This window comes from Somniosus microcephalus, chromosome 10, assembly GCF_052327205.1.
Source record: "Somniosus microcephalus isolate GS21.2 chromosome 10, FLI_Smic_1.0, whole genome shotgun sequence".
Lineage (NCBI taxonomy): Eukaryota > Metazoa > Chordata > Chondrichthyes > Squaliformes > Somniosidae > Somniosus > Somniosus microcephalus.
Genome location: NC_140996.1, coordinates 154,027,227 through 154,049,555, shown reverse-complemented (window position 1 = coordinate 154,049,555; position 22,329 = coordinate 154,027,227). Strand labels below are relative to the sequence as shown.

General features: G+C 42.8%; 1 protein-coding gene across 2 annotated transcripts in view; it reads left to right on the top strand.

Moving 5' to 3' along the window:
- Nucleotides 1-22,329, top strand: part of tgfbrap1 (transforming growth factor, beta receptor associated protein 1) — a 91,818-nt gene that overhangs the window by 41,360 nt on the left and 28,129 nt on the right. For both annotated transcript variants that reach the window (XM_085998979.1, XM_085998978.1), the window contains 5 exons: nt 779-973; nt 10,937-11,091; nt 12,112-12,194; nt 13,861-14,202; nt 19,060-19,117. In XM_085998979.1, the coding sequence (XP_085855105.1) occupies nt 779-973; nt 10,937-11,091; nt 12,112-12,194; nt 13,861-14,202; nt 19,060-19,117 (833 nt within the window). The remainder of the gene's footprint in view (nt 1-778; nt 974-10,936; nt 11,092-12,111; nt 12,195-13,860; nt 14,203-19,059; nt 19,118-22,329) is intronic.

Genomic DNA, 22,329 nt, shown 5'->3' with positions numbered 1-22,329 from the left:
AGCTCCCAGTAACACAAATATGGTAGAAGTCTTAATGTTAATTCAAATGAAGACATTTTTTACAGTGCCTCCTAATGCCAAGAATTAATTACTGTGGCAGTGACACAATTTACTGGAGACAGCCTTTGGAGGAAAAATGTTGGCTGGCCTGAACAAAAAAGTTTTTTTCTCTGAAATCTTTCATTCCTGTCTACAAGCAAAAAAACCCTCAAGAACTGGACTTGAGGTTACAAGATAATATTGACTTTTTAAAATTTGTGTGGAAATAACCTGAGCTAGCTGTTCATACAGAAATTCTTTTTTTTCTATTACAGTCCAGTAGCAATTTTACTTGCGACTGCTGATAATTCAGTCATTTTTGTGCTTTTTAAAAAAAAAAAAAAAAAAAAAAAAATTATCCAGTAATTATATTAAGCAACTTTGAATTAAGCTGACTGCACAGGAGCAGCACTCAGTTGCTTGTCCAGGTCAAATGGACACCAGCAGTATGTCCTGTGCTCTTACATAATTTGCTGATAAAATTCAGGCACCTTTCTTTTTGAGGAGGGAAGAAACAGCCTCTAATACAATTTTCATTTGGCAGGAGCCTTGGGAATGGGAAGGGATTGAAACATTGCCTGTAATTAAATGTGTGAATTAACACATTTTTATTCTCAGTAGTGTAGGTGCTATAATTATGAACAAATGCTTACCATTCAGGCAGCAAATTTGCTGCAAGGCATTAGGGACATGGTAATTGCAACTCATTAACTTCTTTTTTTTTAATTTCCCTTTGCAGGAATGTTTGTGACAGCAGCAGGAATCTCCCAGCGTGCACCTGTTCACTGGTCCGAGAATGTGATTGGAGCAGCTATGTGTTTTCCTTACGTGGTAGCTCTGGATGATGAATTTGTTACTGTACATAGTATGCTCGACCAGCAGCAGAAGCAGACCATTCCATTCAGAGATGGCCACATACTACAAGACTTTGAAGGTAATTCCCTCTGGCTTGTTTGGGATCAGTTACTTCAGTATTTGTAAATTGCTCTATTTTGCTTCAAAAATGTGTGTCTTTTTAAAAACTTGAAGTAAGTTTGTAAAACGCTTGAAGGGAAAGGTTAGGAGTGAGGAGACGAGAACCACTCTTCCCCCTCACCCCTATTTTAGCTCTGTCTAATCTCAAGTCCTAGGCTATACAAGTCTACTTTGCAAGTTAAATTGACTTATTTTAACTTCTCTTGCAGTTTTATTTACACATTAGGTATTTGAATTTTGTTATCATAGTGTTACATAGTTATGTTGGGACTACATTGTACAAGTGTACTAACACTCAAATCAAGTGTAGCAGCACTACGATGCTGGGAAAGTAGTGCGCAGGCGCCGCACAGCACTTGGAAATATTACCCCACACCATGCGGCAGGCAGCCATTACAACACAAATATAACAGTAGTTATAATTACAAACTACCGAGTCCAGAGTCGTCTTTATTAATAATAATAATAATCAACTTTATTGTCATTGTTAGTGCACAAGTGCAGTACAACGAAATGTAGGCTTGCTGCTCCCGAGAGTGTACATTTAGATTAAGACATTTAAACATTCAACATTCATTTGGCTTGTAATACATTAACATAAACATAATAAAGTGCATTGGCAGATGTGCAGGCTTTAGAGTTTATTTGTGGGGTTCCGTAGTATGACAGCCCTGGGAAAGAAGCTGTTCCTAAATCTGGTCGTTCGGGTGCGAATGCATCTGTAGCGTCTCCCAGATGGCAGGAGGGCGAACAGACTGTGGCTGGGGTGGGTAGGGTCTTTGATGGTCCGTGACCTCCGTAAACAGCGTTTCTGGTATATGTGCTCTATGGTCGGTAGCCGGGTGCCGGTAATGCGTTGGGCAGTTTTGACTACCCGCTGCAGGGCTTTCCGGTCATAGTAGCTACAGCTGCCATACCATACTGTGATACAGTTCGTCAGGATGCTCTCTATTGTGCAGCGGTAAAAGTTAGAGAGGATCAGGGGTGACAGGTTACATCCCTTCAGCCTCCTTAGGAAATATAGGCGCTGCTGGGCCTTCTTCACCAGAGAGGAGGTATTGAGGGACCAGGAGAGGTCTTCCGTGATGTGGACTCTGAGGAACTTAAAGCGTTCCACCCTTTCCACCACAGCCCCATGGATGTGGATGGGGGTGTGACTTCCGCCTTTAGACTTCCTGAAGTCCACAATGATTTCTTTGGTTTTCTTGATGTTGAGGGCCAGGTTGTTATCGGCGCACCACTTCACGAGATGCTGGACCTCCTCCCTGTAGGCTGACTCATCGTTGTTGGTGATCTGGCCTACCACCGTGGTATCATCCGCAAACTTGATGGTGTTGGAACCATGAACAGCCACACAGTCGTGGGTGAAGAGGGAGTAGAGGAGGGGGCTCAGCACACATCCTTGTGGGGCCCCCGTGTTCAGGGTCGGGGGGGGAGGTGTGGTTACCTAATTTGACAGACTGGGGTCTGTTTGTTAGGGGGTCCAGTTGCAGAGGGAAGTGTTCAGGCCAAGAGTGTGGAGTTTGGTGGCCAGCTTGTTGGGGACGATAGTGTTGAATGCTGAGCTGTAGTCTATGAACAGCATTCTGATGTAGGTCTCTTTACCGCCTAAGTGATTCAGTGCAGAGTGTAGAGCAGTTGTGATTGCATCCTCCGTTGATCTGTTTGCACGATAGGCAAACTGGTGTTGGTCAAGAGAGGCGGGAACACTGGCTTTGATGTGAGCCAGGACCAGTCTCGAAACACTTCATTATGATGGCTGTGAGTGCGACAGGTCGATAGTCGTTCAGACACGTCACAGCCGTTTGCTTTGGCACAGGAATAATGGTAGCGGTCTTGAAGCATGTAGGGACTACTGCCTGGGCCAATGACAGATTGAAGATGGCGGTGAAGACATCAGCCAGCTGATCACATTCCTTGAGTACCCGTCCAGGGATGCTATCAGGTCCAGCAGCCTTACGTGTGTTCACTCCGCGTAGAACACCCCTTACATCGGAGGTCGACAGAGTGAGCACCTGGTGGCATGGTGGCAGCGGTATAAGTGAGTAAAACTTAAGCAAATAAAAACGATATCAGATTGAAGAAAGAAATTTAAAAGTAAACTCTGCAGCGTTGTAACCGCGAATCGTACGGGCAGCTAAAATGGCGGCGTCCAATGCACTGACCGCGAATATGCTCCCCATCATGAACTGGGAAGCCGACGATATCGTGGAAGCTTTCTGGAAATTTAAGCAAAAATGCGAGCTTACATTTAAAAGTTTCCTGAAAGGCTCCTCCGACGAGGAAAAAGCCAGCTACATTCTACTGTGGGCGGGAGAAAAAGGCTTAGATCTCTAACAGCTGGAGTTTATCCGAAGAAGATAAAACGAACCCTACGGAGATTTATGAAAAGTTCAGTAACCATCTCGAGCCTAAATCAAACCACCGCATACACAGGTATAAATTCCAAAGCTCAAGACAGGAACCTGGTGAAACGGCTGACAATTTCCTGACGAGATTAAAAAACGAAGCCAGCAAATGCAAGTTTACGGAACTAGAAGAAAGGCTGGTAGACCAATTAATATGGGGATCAGCACATGCAGAAGTGCAAAAAGAACTAATAGGAAAAGAAAAGCTCGGAATATCAGAAGCCATGGATACAGCGAGGGCTCACGAAGCCACAAAACAACAGATGAAAACGCTGAATACTCATATGGCTGACGTGCAGACAACTCCCGAACCGAATCACAGATTAGATGCAGTGCGCGAAAAGCACAGCACACAAACAAGTATATGACAGCGGGAAGAATACGTGTAGAAACTGCGGAAGACAACACGACTACATAGAGAGAAGAAAATGCCCAGCGTATGGAACAAGCTGCAACACGTGGTAAAGCAAACCACTAGCAAAAGATGTGCAGAGCTAAAAGAGAGGGGCTACACACCAAAAGCAGAGGTGGGCAGCAGAACCAACAAAAGAAAAAACAAAATCCATACCATGGGTGAGCAAGATGACGAAGACTGCGGGTACGACAAAGCTCTGAACATTGAAACCATAAAGGTTCTCTTACATGAAACGTCCAGAGCGGAAAGCACCCCAAAGAAAATGGCACTATCATCCAGATTAAAAAGAGGATCGAAGGACAGCCCACAACCGTCAATCTAAAAGTAAAGTTGGACACAGGAGCTCAGAGCAACATCCTTCCACTGAGGCTATACCAGAGGATCTTCCCCGAAAACTTGGGCGAAGATAAGAGGATGTTTAAAAGCAAACGACGTCACGCTGACAGGGTTATGGGGGGAGCGAGATCAGACAACTTGGAACAACCTATATAAAAGGAACACACAAAAGCAGAAACATCAACTGCATGTTCTATGTGACCGACTCAGAGGGACCGGCGATCCTGGGATTAAACAGCTGCGAGAAGCTGGGGTTAATCTCGGTAAACCACGAACTAACAAAAACATCACTGAAAGTCGACAGCAACACCCCACTGGAGAATCGTCCACAAATCATGGACACGAAACATTTGATGGACATGTATCCAGAATGTTTTGATGACACTGTAGGATGCTTCGGGGAGTTCAAGTACCATATAACAATAGATCCAGAGGTAAAACCCGTCATCCACGCTCCAAGAAAAATACCCATCGAGCTAAAAGAAAAATTATACACCGAACTAAAAGAAATGGAAGAGAAAGAAATAATCGCAAAGGTCACTGAACCCACAGACTGGGTAAACTCGATTGTGGTACGGGAAAAGCCGAACGGGCGGCTCAGAATCTGTCTGGACCCCAAAGACTTAAACCAGGCAATAAAGCGGGACCACTACCCCACACCAACATTAGAAGAAATCACACCAGCACTAGCAGGAGCCAAAGTCTTCTCCAAACTGGATGCCAGAAACGGCTACTGGAACATAAAACTGGACGAAGAATCAACTAACCTGACGACTTTTAATACACCATTGGGGCGTTATAAATTCCTGCGGCTGCCATTCGGGTTGAAAGTCAGCCAAGACATCTTCCAACAAAAGATCGATGAAACATACAAAGGCTGTGAAGGAGCCATTGGAATCGCTGATGACATCCAAGTTTACGGATCAAATGAAAGAGACCACGACGTGCACTTGCACGAGGCCATGGAGCGCACCAGAACGGCTGGCATCAAGCTGAACGCTGAGAAATGCATCGTTAAAAGTACGAAATGCAAATTTTTTGGCATGATCTACACACCGGAGGGTGTCGAGCCTAATCCCGAAAAGGTCGAGGCGATAGCAGAGATGAAACTTCCAAACGACAAGAAGGAGCTGAGAAGCTACCTCGGCTTGGTCCAGTATATGAGCTCTTTCATCCCGAACATGTCAGACTACACAGCAAACCTAAGAGAATTACTAAAAGAAGACACCGAATACCAATGGTCAGAATCCCATGAGAGGAACTTCAAACACCTAAAGGAATTATTATGTAAAGAAACCAGCCTGTCTTATTACGATAGAAAAAAAACTGTCACCCTACAGGTAGATGCCTCTACCAGGGAGCTAGGGGAAGCCCTCGTGCAGGAAGGAAAACCAATAGCTTTCGCATCGAAGGCATTGACATCAGCAGAGACAAGATACGCAAACATCAAAAGAGAGCTATTGGCAGTAGTATACAGATGCGAAAAGTTCCACACCTACTTATACGGAAGAAAATTTGAGGTAGAGAGTGACCATCGTCCACTCGAACAAATTTACAAGAAAAACCTAAGCAAGGCCCCAGCAAGACTGCAAAGGTTACTGTTAAGACTCAAGTTACGACTTCGAATTAAAATACCGGCCAGGGAAAGAAATGGCACTGGCAGATGCATTGTCTCGACTGTCACCACACGAAAAACACGAGATGAAGGGCCTGACAGTAAAAATACACCACCTCGTAAATGTTACTCCCACAAAGCTTAGCCAAATTCAAGAGGAGGCTGGTAAAGAAGAGGAGTTGCTACTACTCATGCAACAGGTAATACAGGGGTGGCCGGAGAAGATCCAGCAGGTCCAAAACCAAATCCGACAGTACTGGACAATCAGAGACGACATCTCGGTGGAGGACAGTGTTCTCCTTGCTGCCTCAAGAATCATAATACCAAAAACGATGCAAACGGAACTTCTCCGCTTAATACACCAAGGCCATATAGGGATGGAGAAATGTAAACTAAGAGCCAGTTCAGCTGTGTACTGGATAGACATGTACAAAAGCATAGAACAAATGGTCTCCACATGCTGCATATGCCAGAAATACTGAAACACACAGCAGAAGGAGGAGATGATTCAAATGGAAGTACCCCCGAGACCATGGCACACGGTCGGAACAAATCTGTTCCTGTGCAACCAGGAGTGGTACATCATAGTAGCAGACTACTACTCAATTTCCTTTTGTCAGAAGGATAAACGACATGAGAGCCACAACAATCACAAAAATTGCAAAAAACTTATTCGCAGAACAGGGCATCCCAGCGAAGGTCATCTGCGACAATGGGACACAATTCACCTCCAGCAAATTCAGAGCACTGGCTGGAAAATACGGATTTAAAATAATTACCTCATCCCCACATTACCCAAGGGGACACGGATTTATTGAAAGACAGATCCAAACAGTCAAAAGAGCTCTCATTAAAAGCAAGGAGATGGGAGAAGACCAAGACCTCGCCCTTTTGGCAATCAGATCGACACCTTTGAGAGCAGACTCGAAATCACCAGCAGAACTACTAAACGGTAGAAAATACAAAACAACTCTACCAGCAAAGGTATATCCTCCCCAGGACCAAGAGGACGTTCGGCAGAAGCTGATGGAAACACGAGCTACGGGGAGCACACACTATAACAAGCATGCAAAACCACTACCGGAGCTGCTAAATGAGCAATCAGTGCATATACAAGATCCGTTGTTGAGAATATGGAGGTTATTGGAAAAGCTGATACTCCAAGATCTTACTTGGTAGAGACAGAACCTGGAAACCAATACAGGCGAAACAGGATCCATATCAGACCCTCACCCGAAGCTGTCAAACAGTGGACAACATTAACAGCAGTTAGGGTACCAGACACGGAAAACAATAACGCCAGAAACAAACACCTCAAATACAACAACTGCAAACATGCACTCTCCAGAGCCAAACACGACAGCACCGGCAACAAGAAAAGAACACACCAAAACACCGCAGAAAGGAATAGTTACAGCCAAGTCCACAAGATGGAGGAGTAACATACAACCACCTGAGCGGTATCGTGAATAATTATAAAGACAATTATAATTCGCACAGAACAGTAAAACAACATGGACAAATATCTGTATATAAATTGAGCAAAGAAAGCTCACGTTCTGTATTTTGTTAACGTTATTCAACTGGAAACATTGTAAAATAGAAAATTGATGTAATTAGTTTTGTTGGGAAAGAGGGATGTTACATAGTTATGTTGGGACTACATTGTGCAAGTGTACTAACACTCAAATCAAGTGTAGCAGCACTACGATGCTGGGAAAGTAGTGCGCAGGTGCTGCACAGCACTTGAAAATATGCGGCAGGCAGCCATTACAACACAAATAAAACAGTAGTTATAATTACAAACTACCGAGTCCAGAGTCGTCTTTACAAAGCACTATGAGCGCTACAAGACATAACACATAGTTTCAGAAAATAAAACTTGAGTTTTGTAAAATGTATTTTTCTCCATTATGAAGTTCAATAAAGCATTGCTTCTGATTGTTTGGGGAAATCGTGTGATATGACAGACATGACAGCATTTTATTAAGAGCAGGCAATAAGAATTTATGTGTGGACATGGTCTAGATGTGGGAACAGTTTACTTTGAAAATCAGTAGTGTAGGATGAATAAATTCTCTTCCCATTTTCTCCAACAAGTCGTCATTTACCTCTTTTTCCCCACAAAGGTACAAACTCAATTATCTTCTCTGTAAAGTGCCGTAGGATATTTTTCTACTTGGAGGAATTGTGTAAACGCAAGTTGTTCATCCAATGAATGGACTCGACCGAGTAATGTTTGGGGGGGGGGGGGTCTATCAACTTATGCCATAGTAATAAACTAAAATAATACCCGAGAGTACAGATGAGCTAGGCTGGCACAATAACTTGTTTTAAGTACAAGTAAGGAAATACAGATGAGGGAGGCCATTTGGCCCATCCAGCTCATCTAATTGTCTCATGAATGGATTGGGTAGTTACCTTCAGCACTATATCCAGGAGATCACCTTCTGCGTGAAGAGGTGCTCCCTGACATGATTCCTGACATTGTATTTTAAGAACATAACATAAGAAATAGGAGCAGGAGTAGGCCAATCGGCCCCTCGAGCCTGCTCCGCCATTCAATAAGATCATGGCTGATCTGATCCTAACCACCAATCCACTATCACAGAACCATCTCCTGAATCTAACAGAATTAGACACACGAAATAGGAGCAGGATCAGGCTACACGGCCCCTGGGCCTGCTCCGCTACCCACAGGGCCATGACCAATCCGAACCTAGACTCATGTCGAAATTCCTGCCCGTAACCCTTAATTCCCTTTACTTCTAGGAAACTGTCTATTTCTGTTTTAAATTTATGTAATGATGTAGCTTCTACAGCTTTTTGGGGCAGCATATTCCATGGACCTACCACCCTCTGAGTGAAGTAGTTCCTCCTCATCTCAGTTTTGAAAGAGCAGCCCCTTATTCTAAGACTATGCCCCCTAGTTCTAGTTTCACCCATCATCGGGAACATCTTCCCCGCATCCACCCGATCCGACCCCTTCACAATCTTATATGTTTCAATAAGATCGCCTCTCATTCTTCTGAACTCCAATGAGTAGAGTCCCAATCTACTCAACCTCTCCTCATATGTCCATCCCCTCATCCCCGGGATTAACCGAGTGAACCTCCTTTGTACTGACTTGAGAGCAAGTATGTCCTTTCTTAAGTATGGACACCAAAACTGTACGCAGTATTCCAGGTGCGGCCTCACCAATACCTTGTACAACTGAAGCAATACCTCCCTATTTTTATATTCTATCCCCCTAGCAATGAAAGCCAACATTCCATTGGCCTTCTTAATCACTTGCTGCACCTGCATACTAACCTTTTGAGTTTCGTGCACCAGGACCCCCAGATCCCTTTGTACTTCAGTACTTTCCAGTTTCTTGCACCTATGTCTCTCTTTCCTTCAGTCATGGTTTATTTTGTAATTGGCTCTGATTAGCCTTTTTCTATTCCACTTAATACCAGAGGATCAAGCAATACGAATCAGTCTCTGTCTCTTTCTCTGAGCAGTTGAAGCACTTCTTTGCTTCCTTCCCCCTCCCCCGGGCACTTCTTTGCTACTGATTATGGAAATGTGTTTTTCCTTTTGCAAGGATAATATTGTAAAAGACACCTGATTGGCACATTTAACACACCCAGGTGTCTGCAGCAATTCCAGGATATGAGTGCTTTCAGTCGCAGACTATGCTGCAATCTCATGTCGGGCACTGACTGAGCTCAAATCCCTCCATAATTCCTGGCCCCTCTTCTGGGGCTTCTTTTCATGAGTGCCAAAGAGCCGGTCTCTCCTTGCCCTATCTTCACTAACAGTATGTCTGTGGAAGGATCTGTGTATCTGGGAGCTCTTGCCACAACAGAAGCTTCCAGTGCTGCTGTTCCATTATGCCGTTTTTATGTTTTTTCTAAATTTGTCGTGTTTCTGGACTTTTAGCACCACATTTCCTTCCTTCCCAGTGGCGTGGAGCCAGTTAAGAGCCGGTGGGTTTCCAATGGTGTCACATTTTATTCACTCGGAGGATGTGGGCATCGCTGGCAAGGCCAGCATTTATTGCCCATCCCTAATTGCCCTTGAAGGTGGTGGTGAGTCGTCATCTTGAACCGCTGAAGTCCGTGTGGTGAAGGTACTCCCACAGTGCTGTTTGGGAGGGAGCTTCAGGATTTTGACCCAGTGGTGATGAAGGAACCTTGACATATTTCCAAGTCAGGATGGTGTGTAACTTGGAGGGAAACTTACAGGTGGTGGTGTTCCCATACCATTGCTGCCCTTGTTCTTCTGGGTGGTAGAGGTCGTGGGTTTGGGAAGTGCTATTAAAGAAGGCTTGGCGAGTTGCTGCAGTGCATCTTGTAAATGGCACACACTGCAGCCACGGTGTGTGGTGGTGGAGGGAGTGAATGTTTAAGGTGATGGATGGGTTGCCAATCAAGCGGGCTGCTTTGTCCTGGATGGTGTCGAGCCTCTTAATGTTGTTGGAGCTACAGGCAAGTGGAGAGTATTCCATCACATTATTGGACTAAAACTAACTAGTACACATTGCCCTTCTCAGTCCAGACGGTTGACAATTGAATAATAAAACAAATCTAAACTATGCACATTGAACAATTCTGATGCCATATCCTCTACAAGGTAATCTTGCATCATGCACCTTCATTTTGATATATTTACTCTTGGTGATGGACTTTGAAGTCCACAACCTAGTTTGATAGCTATGGGGTTGCTGGGCAATATTTGTTTTGTAGCATGAGATTTCTGAAACTAATGACTTCAGAATAACACCACAAATCTTTAAAACAAAAGGGTAATACTGCAGACACTGGAAATCTGAGAATGCTGGAAACACTCAGCAGGTCAGGCAGCATCGTGGAGGGAGAAACAAAGTTAACGTTTCAGGTTGACCTGAAGTGTTGACTCTTTTTCTCGCCACAGATGCTGCCTGACCTGCTGAGTGTTTCCTGCATTTTCTGTTTCAGCTGAAATCTTTAGTTTGACCCTGGATTTCCATATTGGATCAAAACGAAGTATGTTTTCTCTTAATTGAACAATTTGGCCCATGACATAAACGTTGCTTAGTTATTTGCATTTACTTTATGCTTTTGGCAGTATATTAGCTGAATCATAAATTTGCAGACCTGATTTGTTAGGTCTATTACTCAACAGGGAAACTGATTTTAGCCACAAGTAAAGAAGTACATATCCTGGTACCTTTGCCTTTGGAAAGGCAAATTCAAGATCTTCTGGCCGGCCACAGAGTAGAAGAAGCACTGGTCCTAGCAAAAGGAGCTCGACGGAACATTCCAAAAGAGAAATTCCAGGTTAGTAGGATTTTAAGGGGGAAAACTGCCGAACCTAATCAGTTAAATGGAAAGGCCATCATTTGGATAATGTATTCAGGCAACGACTTTAAAATATATTTATCAGGGCCATTCGTTGTTTATTGCCAGTGGTGTAAATTGTTCCTTGTATTGCCCCACTTCCTGTTCACCATCCACATCCTGTTCCACCCATTTCACTTGTGGAAAGTGGCTTCTCCATGGCACCCATCTCCTGGTATGGTGACACAGATCTGTCTGTTGTCCTTGTAGATTATCGTTGCTGCAGTTGAGTATTTCCCCTAGGCCCCATACAAGCTTGTTGCATTATAAAAATGAATGTGATATATTCTACATTCTTTTCAACTGTAGAGTAAAACAACTAAATATAATCAATCAGGTTTGCATGTTAGAAGCATGTGTTTCGTGGACTCTGATATTATAAGTACTCCTGTGTGTACTCATCTTGGCAGTTATTAATGAATAATATATTGGGAGTAAAATATTAAACTGCTTTGCATGATGAGCGACAATTTCAACACCAAAATAAAACTGCATCACATTTATTTTGCTAGTATTATGAAATATGTTTGGTGTTCTGTGTATTGCTTTTGTTGTGCATGTAGCAAAACACTTGAGGTGGATGCAGTTGTATTTGGTTAGATGTATTTTATTGCATGATTCCATTCTGGATTGAATCAGTATTCTTTTGCAGAAGTGTGTTTTTAAGTAATTAACATTAACCCCAATATACTAATCTTTGGAAATTTATATGAATAATTAAAGAATGGTCAGATATTGGAAAATAACCAGCATCCAAGGAATTCTGTTTCCAGATGATATATAAAAAGGTGATTGCATTTTTAAAAAAAAAATCTAATTCTTTCCACTTTTTTTAAAAGAATTTAGAAAACCCCAATTAATAATAATCTATGGTGGTTGTCCAAAGGCTTCAACTAACTTCATGTCTGCTTGATGGTGTTCATAGATGTTCCACTAACCACTTCTGTTTATAATCTGTAGGGTATGTACAGAAGAATTCTGCAGCAAGCAGGATTTATACAGTTTGGCCAGCTTCAGTTTTTAGAAGCTAAAGAACTCTTCAGGTATGAGCATCCCTGGAAGTGTGTGGAATAAGTTAATGTATGCCTGATTCTGTTTGTGTTATATCTAAAGTGTTTGCAGCACAAATTTAATTTCTTGTAATAGTTGCATTAATTCCACTGCTATGTATCTTGCATTACGTTTCCATTGTATGTTTCATAAATGACATCTTACCTTTTATTTGTTGCTTAATAATAAAAAATAAGATGTCAGGGCCTAGAAATTCAGTTGCGTTTGCGCCCACTTAGGGGCGAAAGAGTGGGTTGCGCCGGAAGTTTTTTAGTGCCCGAAATTAAGTTGGGCCCTAACATCAGCGTTAGCCGGTAGTGCTGCGCCGGCACCGATGACGTCATCGGTGTGCGCAGCGCCCCGGTTCCAACGCGATTCCGTTCCGAGGCCAAATTCAGTTGCGGCCGCCTCGCCCGCAGCGGCCGCAAACAACGTTTGGAAAACGGGGCCTTGCAGCTCCGAGAGGCCGGCGCATAAAAGGTGGAGGGGCGGCCGGCCGCTTTCCCGGCGGCCGCATGGCCGCACCTCCCTCCCCGGACTCCTGCACCACCCCCCCACCCCCCCCCCCCCCCGGCATTGCTGTCTGACTCCCGCGAGCCCGGCACTTCTCCTGGTGCCGGGCTCATTTGCCGGGGGAATCCAGCGGCGATCTCACGGCTGCAGGCAGCTCCTCCTTAAGAGAAGGAGGAGGCCTGCAGTACCCCAGCCTGCCGCACCGCATCGGGTGGTGCAGCGGCAGCTGGACGCCTGAAATAGACTTTCATCGCCCCAAGCGAGGCGGCCAAACCCTGCAGTAGCGCCCGCCTCCGTCTTGGCCCGTCGCAACTGAATTTCAGGCGGGCGCTGCGGGAATCCGGGCGAGCGCTAAATTTCGGGTGCTGAAGACCTGGCGGGGCCTTACTGAATTTCTAGGCCCATATCTGTGAAATTGGTCAACGATATTCAGCTCGCATTGGATTACACTTATTGATCAGTCATATTTGTATTATTAAATGCCTTTTGTTTTGTTAAATTCTACATGTATATTGTATTTAAACAAATAATAGTTGAGGGGAGGAGTGTCCAAAGATCAGAAAACATTTAGGGCAGCAGTAACCAACCTTGGTAAGTACGAATTGCAGTTTGCTCTATAATAATGGTATATGCTTTACATGGTTGAGTAGTAATTGTGATAGCCACTCAAGTCTTATCTGGGCTACCAATCTATTAGTTCAGTGTTTTGCAATCCATAGTCTTCAATGGTGTTTAAAGAACCTTTGAAGTTGCTGCCAAAAATGTTCAAAATTCTATTTGTTCTGTTAGTCTAAAGGTTCAACTTGATCTATTCCTCTATGCATTTCCCTCCAGCAGCCTTAGATTAACCATGGATCTAAATATCATAGGATCATAAAATCTTACAGCATAGAAGGAGGCCATTCAGCCCATCATGTGTGCCGACTCTTTGAAAGAGCTACCCAATCAGTCTCGCTCTTGCTCCTCCCAGTTACAATGATAAATGCTTTTACTTTTACTTGTGTCACTTGTTAAAGCTATTTAATGCCTTTCATTGACAATGTAGTTGTTTCTTTAAGACAGCCTGAATCATTTGACTATCCTGATAACCATATTTTATTAAACATGATCAGCTTGTGTTTATTTTAATTTTGTCTTTGTCGACAGGAATGGCCAGCTGGATGCAAGAGAGTTGATGTCTCTCTATCCATTACTGCTTCCTTCAACCTCTACATTTATAAGGTCCCATCCGCCATTACATGAATATGCTGACTTGAATCAACTAATGCAGGGTGACCAAGAGAAGATTACAAAGTGCAAGCGTTTCCTTATGAGCTACTTGAATGACATTCGGAGCACTGAAGTAGCAAATAGCTATAAAGAAGATATAGACACAGCTTTGCTAAAACTATATGCTGAAGCTAATCATGACAGTTTGCTGGATTTGTTGGTTTCTGAAAATTCATGTCTCTTAGTGGACAGTATTCCCTGGCTGGAAAAACATAATAAGTATGTAACTCAGATATCTTGTATTTTTATTCATGTAGTGGGTATCATAGCCTTTTAAGAACATCATAAAAGTCAAGGATGAGAAAATGCCATTAAACTCACTAAGTTCATCCCTCTAATGCCCTTAGTATCTCATCAAAGCAGGGAACAAATGAGTCCTTTGTTACCTGCCTCCAGTCTCTATTATTGGCCCTTCTACTCTGCCTAGCAGACCATTTCAAATATCAGTCTCTGAATAAAGAAGTTCTTCCTGAGATCCGCTTTAAATGTAATTTTACTTCATTTCTATTTATTTCCTCTGACCCGGTTTCTTAGCTTACTTTGAAGTAATCAATTGGTTTTAACGTATGTACACTATTTTATGTAGTTTGAGGTCTTCTTATCAACTGCCTTATTTATAGACTGTAAAACTTAAGTTTCTTTAATCATTATCCATGTCCCATCCACTTTATACTTGAGATTAGTCTTGTCCTTTTCTGTACCTTTTGCATTGCAGGTATATATCTTTTTGTGGCATGGTGACCAAGACCGAATACACTTGTGTAGACTAGTTGCACTGCCTTAGCATAACTTCTGTAGATTTACATTGTACTGTTCTGTTATATATCCTAGCATTTTATTAGCTTTTCCACAATATTTGGACAATGAAAGATGTTTGAATTATTGTTTCCATATCACATTCTAAATTTCTTTCTGCTCATTGCTTACTTGTGAACCACATTATTTTGACCCTTGTGTAATATAAATCTTGCAATTCTTACTTTCCTCTCCCTCATTTAGTAAATCCATAGATTTGACAAGCTTACTTAGTTTTAATTGGATTAGAAACAACAGGGTCCAAATGAGTCCTGTGATACCCGCTTCCATTCTGACAATAATCTAATGATTATTGTTTTTCCTATTTCTTCCTTGGATGGGCATGCCTCCTAAATATTAAAATACCTTCCCAATTTGAGTGTGTGTGAATAGTGGTAGACATTTTGCCAGTAGACTGTGCTGAGCCTGGCTAAAATGACTTCAAGAAATATCGCTGACGGCTAAGGTACAAGGGATGAATTAAAAGAATAAACTGGGAAATGTTGCTGATAGATTACTCAATGGAGATAAAAATAGAATATTTCCAAAACTATCATGTTGAGTATGCAATAGAATTGCCCAATAAAATGTAATTATAAGCTAAACAGGCAGTCTCCAAAATGGATGAATAGATCCTTCAGAAATGTGAAAAATTATATAAAGCCTACAGGAGGGGGAAAAAAGGGGTAGAACTGAGTAAAATAATTTTCTTAAACGGGTTAAAAGGAGTAGAGTAAAAAGACCCAAGAGATCATTTTTGCTAAAGCTATTAAGCAGCAAACCAAATCGTTCTTGTGGTATAAGAGCAGTTGGAGTGGAAGTTAGAATTCAAAGATTAAAACAGCAGTGAAATTAAAGATAAAATAGTTGGAATATTATAATGAATATATTTGCTAAAAACGTTCATTAAAGAAGGTAGCTTGCTATCCAATTTCTGTAGTACACTAAATATTCTAAAGGCTTTTGAAGTCCGTGGGATTGAAACAATCAGATTGACTTTCAACCACGCGATGCTTGAGCTCCTATGTAAAGAAGAAGAACATAAATAGGAGCAGGAGTAGGCCCTTCGAACCTGCTCTACCATTCAGTAAGTTCATGGCTGATCTTCTACATCAATTCCACCTTCCTGCCTTATCCCCATATCCCTTGGTATCCAAAAATCTATCGATCTCTGTCTTGAATATACTCATCGACTGAGCATCCACAGCCCTCTGGGTAGAGAATTCAAAAGATTCACAACCCTTTTGAGTGAAAACATTTCTCCTCATCTCAGTCATAAATGACTAACCCCTGATTCTGAGACTGTGATGCCTAGCTCTAGACTCCCCATCCAGGGAAATCATCCTCCCAACATCTACCCTGTCAACCCCCTTAAGAATTTTATATATTTCAATTGGATCACCTCTCATTCTCTAAGCCCTATGGAATATAGGCCTAGTCTACTCAATCTCTCCTCATAGGACAATCCCCCCATCCCAGGAATCAGTCTGGTGAACCTACGTTGCACTCCCTCTAAGGCAAGTATGTCTTTCCTTAAGTAAGGAGACCAAAACTGTACACAGTACTCCAGGTGTGGTCACACCAAGGCCCTATATAGTTGCAGTTAGACTTCTTTATTCTTGTACTCCAATCCCTTTGTAATAAACATACCATTTGCTTTCCTAGTTGCTCGCTGTACCTGCATGCTAACTTTCTGTAATTCGTGTACAAGGACACCCTCTGAATACCAACATTACCAGTCTCACTTTAAAAAAAAAAAAGAATGCTTTTCTATTTTTCCCAATAAAGTAGATAACTGCACATTTCTCCACATTATATTCCATATGCCCACTCACTTAACCTTTGTAGCCTCTTTGTGTCCCCCTCACAGCTTACTTTTCCACCTAGCTTTGCATCATCAGCAAACTTGGATGCTTGCACTTGGTCCCTTCATCTAAATCATTGATATAGATTATAAATAGCTGAGGCCCAAGCACTGATCCTTGTAGTACCCCACTAGTTACAGCCTGCCAACCCGAAAATTGCCCGTTTATTCCTACACTGTTTCTGTCCGTTAACCAATCCTCAGTCCATGCTAATATTACCCACAATCCCATGAGCCCTAATCTTGTGTAGTAACTTCTTTTGTGGCACCTTACCGAATGCTTTTTGAAAATCCAAATACACTACATCCACTGGTTCCCCCTTATCTACCCTGCTAGTTACAACCTCAAAGAACGCCAACAGATTTGTCAAATATGATTTCCCTTTCATAAATCTGTGTTGACTCTGCCCAATCATATTATGATTTTCTAAGTGCCCTGTTATCACGTCCCTAATAATAGATTTTAGCATTTTTCCTGCTACTGATGTCAAGCTAACTGGCCTATAGTTCCCTGTTTTCTCTCCTTTCTTGGATAGCGGGGTTACGTTTGCTATCTTCCAATCTGCGGGGACCATTCTAAAATCTAGGAAATTCTGGAAGATCAAAACCAATGTAGCCACCTTTTTTAAAACCCCTAGGATATAGGTCATTGGGTTCAGACGGATTTATCAACTTTTATTCCCATTAATTTCTCCAGTACTATTTCTTTACTAATACTACTTGCTTTAAGTTCCTCATTCTCACTAGACTCTTAATTCCCCACTATTTCCAGAATGTATTTTGTGTCTTCTACCGTAAAGACCGATACACCGAGCCGGCAATCAGTGTAAACACTCAAATCAGGGAAACTGACATAAACTTCGGCCCTTCCGCAGTAATGTTCAATTCACCACTAAAAGTTAGACCCAAAGGGACTAGGTGTAACTGGGGTTTTAACAACGTATTGACTGCTAAATAAAGGTTATGGGCCTAAGAAACTAATTTAAATTTTGTGCAGCATAAAATTTATCCATTTTAATAATTAAAAATGTAAGAGTTTTTTTAAAATTTTAACTTTTTTTAGTTCATCTTTATTTCAGGTTTGCCTTTTCCCCATGTGCGAGCCGCAATCTTTATTTTGCGCTCGCTAACATTTTTAAAAAGTTAGAATTTTAAGAGCTTCCTCACTTCCTTGTTCGCTGTCTGAGAATTCTGCGATTTGATTGGCTGCTTTGACGGCTTGTTGACATCACAGCAGCTCACACAAGGGGATCCCCATTATACTCCGTTAATTTGAATTGAACATCGAAAAACCTGAAATTCTCAACACCGAGATCTTTGTGCAAAGCGTACTTTGCTTCACCGCTGACTGCAAATTCCAGGCTATTATGATAGCTCTTTCCCAGAGGCTCTTTTACTGCAAAGTTATTAATTAGCCCTGTCTCCTTGCACAATAATAGATATAAAATAGCCTGTTCCCTAGTTGGTTCCTCGACATACTGATCTATCGAACTATCTTGAATGCATCCCATGGACTCGTCCGCCACAATATTACTGCAAATTTGTTTTGCCCACTCTATATGAAGATTAAAGTCCCCCATGACTATGGTATTACCCTTGTTACATGCACCTCTAATTTCCTGATTTATACTCTGCCTGACACTACAACTCCTGTTAGGTGGCCTATAAAATACTCCCACCAGTGCTTTCTTCCCTTGTTATTTCTTAGCTCCACCCAAACTGATTCTACATCCTGATTTTCCGAGCTAAAATCCTTTCTACTGTTTTTATCGCGTCCTTTATCAGGACTACCCCCCACTTTCCATTTTGCCTATCTCTTTTAAAAGTCAAGTATTCTGCAATATTTAGTTCCCAACCTTGGTCACTCTGCAACCACGTCTCCGTAATGGCTATTAGATCAAACCCATTTATTTCTGTCTGCTATTAATTCCATCTATTTTGTTGCAAATGCTTTGCGCATTCAGATATAATGCCATTAGCTTATGCCCTATTACCACCACCACAACCCACCCACCCCCTGGCCTCCATTAGTTTGAAGCTGCTTGACTTGGGTATTGTGGAAAGCTAATAACTGGAGCCATAGCATTGATTGGTGCCTACATTGGGGCAGGGGGTGAGGTGATTTGGGGAGAGTAAAGGGAAGCAAGGAGGTAAAGAAAGTATTTTTTTTTTATTTTTTAATGTAAGCAGGGACCTAGTGATTGTGTGTTCAGATGAACACATCACCTGTACCCCAAGATGAAGAATACCGTGAATACAGCTCTGATGTATCTCCTCTTTATGAAGTTTGAGTGTTTGCTGATGTCTATCACAGCACTGTGATGTGAACATCTTGAATGCAGTAGCATTTAGCTGGATTTAAGCTTTTTAAGGCAAGTTAACTAATGTTGTATTAACTTGTGTTTTTCTGAACATAGATATTTTGCACTTGGTCTTCTTTATCACTATAATGGACAAAATGAAGCAGCACTACAGGTAAATTGGGTTATACTTATTTTGAATCCCTGTACTATTGCAGTAGCTATAATATATGTATTGGTGAAACTCACTGGAAGAAATAAGCTGAAGTCTTGCAGTTGGTGGGTGGGGGTGAGGAGAGCGGGAAGAGTGGATATGTTGGTAATCGTGGAATATGGGAATTGTTCCCAAATGACCCAACCATATAGCCCAGAAGCACTGACACTATAAGCTGGCTCTATTGTGGTCTTGAAATAAATTCTGTATTTCATTGTCTTCTGTTGCAGTTTGGCGTGAAGCTTTGCTAAATTGGAGCATTTTTTTATGTTTACGTTTTCTCCTGGCTACTCGCTTGGGTGAAAGTAGTGATGGAAGTTGTGGTGGTCAGGATCATACCACGGATATAGGTGCTTTTATATAGTGCTAGACCTATGCTAGTGCTAACAATATCCCCAAACATGGGTCTCACGGCCAGACTTCCATATTTCTGATCTTGGTGAATCCGAGCAATTTCAAATTTGGCTTGCAGCTGGCTGCAGGGCACCCACACTTGCGGAACACTGCGGACTGAGCGGAATGTGAAAATGCTTACAAATGTAATATGTTGATGGGTCCATATACAGTGATATTCAATAGACTCTTCTCACAGTTTGAAGGGGAGGGAGTGATAAAGAAAAGTGAAGGTTCACTGTTGTAGCCAGTGGTACCACAAAACTTGATAAGTACTTGGTTTAGAAATAATCCGATGTAAATTAGTTGCTGTGATAGTTTTAGTTGAAACATTCATTTTGAAACCTGGAGAGGAGTTTCATGATCCGAATGGAATGCTGTTCTTCATGTCCTGAATTTGAGATTTTACTGGTTATGGAATCATGGACCGCTCATGTAAATTCAATGTAATTGAAAACCTCATTGAGGAAGATCAGTCAGTACATTTAAACAGCTGAAGAGCATCTATTTAATGTAAAAGCAAAATACTGCGGATGCTGGAAATCTGAAATAAAAACAGAAAATGCTGGAAATACTCAGGTTAGGCAGCAACTGTGGAGAGAGAAACAAAATTGACGTTTCGGGTCGATGACCTTGCATCAGAACTGGAAAAAGTTAGAGATATGATGGGGGGGGAAAAATTCGGAATCGCCCCGTTTGGGACGCCATTATCGGCTGCGCGCAAAGTTTAGCGCCTGGCGCTAATTATCGCCTCCGACAGCAGACTTGGCTTTTATAGCCCCTGGAGGTGATTGGAGCGCTAAATCAGGCGCTTCACATCTGTCTTAAGGCGCAAAGGCCAAGGAGCGAGGCGCTACCTCACAGCGCTGGCGAAGCTCGTGATGTCAGTCAGCAATGGAACACAGACAAACTGGCACCGGCCAATTCTTAAACAGGAGTTCTGACGAATGGTCATCGACCTGAAACGTTAACTCTGTTTCTCACTTCACAGATGCTGCTTGTCCTGCTGAGTTTCTCCAGCATTTTCTGTTTTTATCTTTATAGGGGAGGGTTGATCTTGCTCTCCATCCACATCCTGCTCATTGCAGCCTTGAATCTCGGCCTGGAGAGACCTGTACATCAACCAGGGAAAGAGCTGAGAGTGCAGCCCCCACAGTCTCTTCTAAATAGATACAAGGAAGGGCAAATCAAAATGAACCTGCAACGTGCTGCTCAGTATGCAAAACTCCTTCACACAGTGTTGAATCTCTCCAGAAGTCTCTCTCCCTCTCTCTCAGAATGCGTGGTGCAAAAATGTCGCCAACAAAAAAAGGCAGGAAGCGGTCGCCTTTAAATAGCGCTCCCCCAGTCCCTTCCTGACTGCGAAACGCTCCCCTCAACCTGTCGTTGCAGGCGGTAAGGCAGGGGGCGCCACTCAATATCCGGTCTGGGGCGTTGCGCACTCGACTGACGTCACGATCTGCCGGTGCAGGAGATCGTGGCGGTAGTGTTTAGCACCGCCGCAAAATGTCTAGTTAATTTCGCGAGTTGTGCAAATATCGCCGCACCCGGGCGCTAGTTGCTCTGCGCCCCATTAGCGCCCTCTTAAGGCGCTAACGGGAGGCGCAAACAACTGAATTTTTCCCCCAATGGGTTTTAAGCAAGTGCAGAGGCAGGGAAAGAGGGGAGGAGAATGAAAGAACAAAAGGGAAGGTCTGTGATAGGGTGGAAGGCAGGAGATTAAATGACAAAAGGGGTGATGGTGCAAGGCAAAAGGAGATGGTAATGGGGCAAGTAAAGAAACAAAAGATAGGTCTAGATGAGGTGTAAATGGGATTAGCAGAATCATCAACAGCTGCAATCCTAAAAAAAAATAGGGGAAGATGTTATACCCTGAAATTGTTGAACTCGATGTTGAGTCCGGAAGGCTGTAAAGTGCCTAATTGAAAAATGAGGTGCTGTTCCTCGAGCTTATGTTGAGCTTCGTTGAAACAGTGTAGGAGGCCGAGGTCAGAGTCGAGCGTAGAATTGAAGTGATAGGCGACCGGAAGGTCTGGGTCATGCTTGCAGACAGAATGGAGGTGTGAACGGAGGTGTTCCGCAAAGCGGTCACCCAATCTGCATTTGGTCTCCCCAGTGTAGAGGAGACTGCATCGTGAGCAGCGAATATATTATACTAAATTGAAAGAAGTACAAGTAAATTGTTGATTCACCTGGAAGGCGTGTTTGGGGCCCTGGGCGGTGGGAAGGGAAGGAGGTAAAGGGACAGGTGTTGCATCTCCTGCGCTTGCACGGGAAGGTGCCAAGGGAAGGGGAGGGGTGTTCGGGCTGATTGATTCTGGTAAAGTGAATCAACAGGGAAGCTCACAGCTGTCCAAGATAGCTGGTTATGAGAGTTTGACTGGAAAATAGAGTTATAGACAGCAATCTGCTCTTTTGGCCACAATGCTTAATATTTCTCTCGAGCGAATTTGTGGGTTAGTGCAACTTTCACTGCTAGCAGGAAGAAGTTTGCATTCCTACTATAGTGAAGTGAACCCCTCCCCACCACAATTGTAGGTGCAGTGCTTACAGGATTTGAGTCGAGATGGTGTCGAACTTCTTGAGTGTTGGAGCTGCACTCATCCAGGCAAGTAGAGAATATTCCATCACACTCCTTACTTGTGCCTTGTAGATGGTGGAAAGGCTTTGGGGAGTCAGGAAGTGAGACACTTACTACAGAATACCTAGCCTCTGACCTGCTCTTGTTACCACAGTATTTATGTGGCTGGTCCAGTTAAGTTTCTGGTCAATGGTGACCC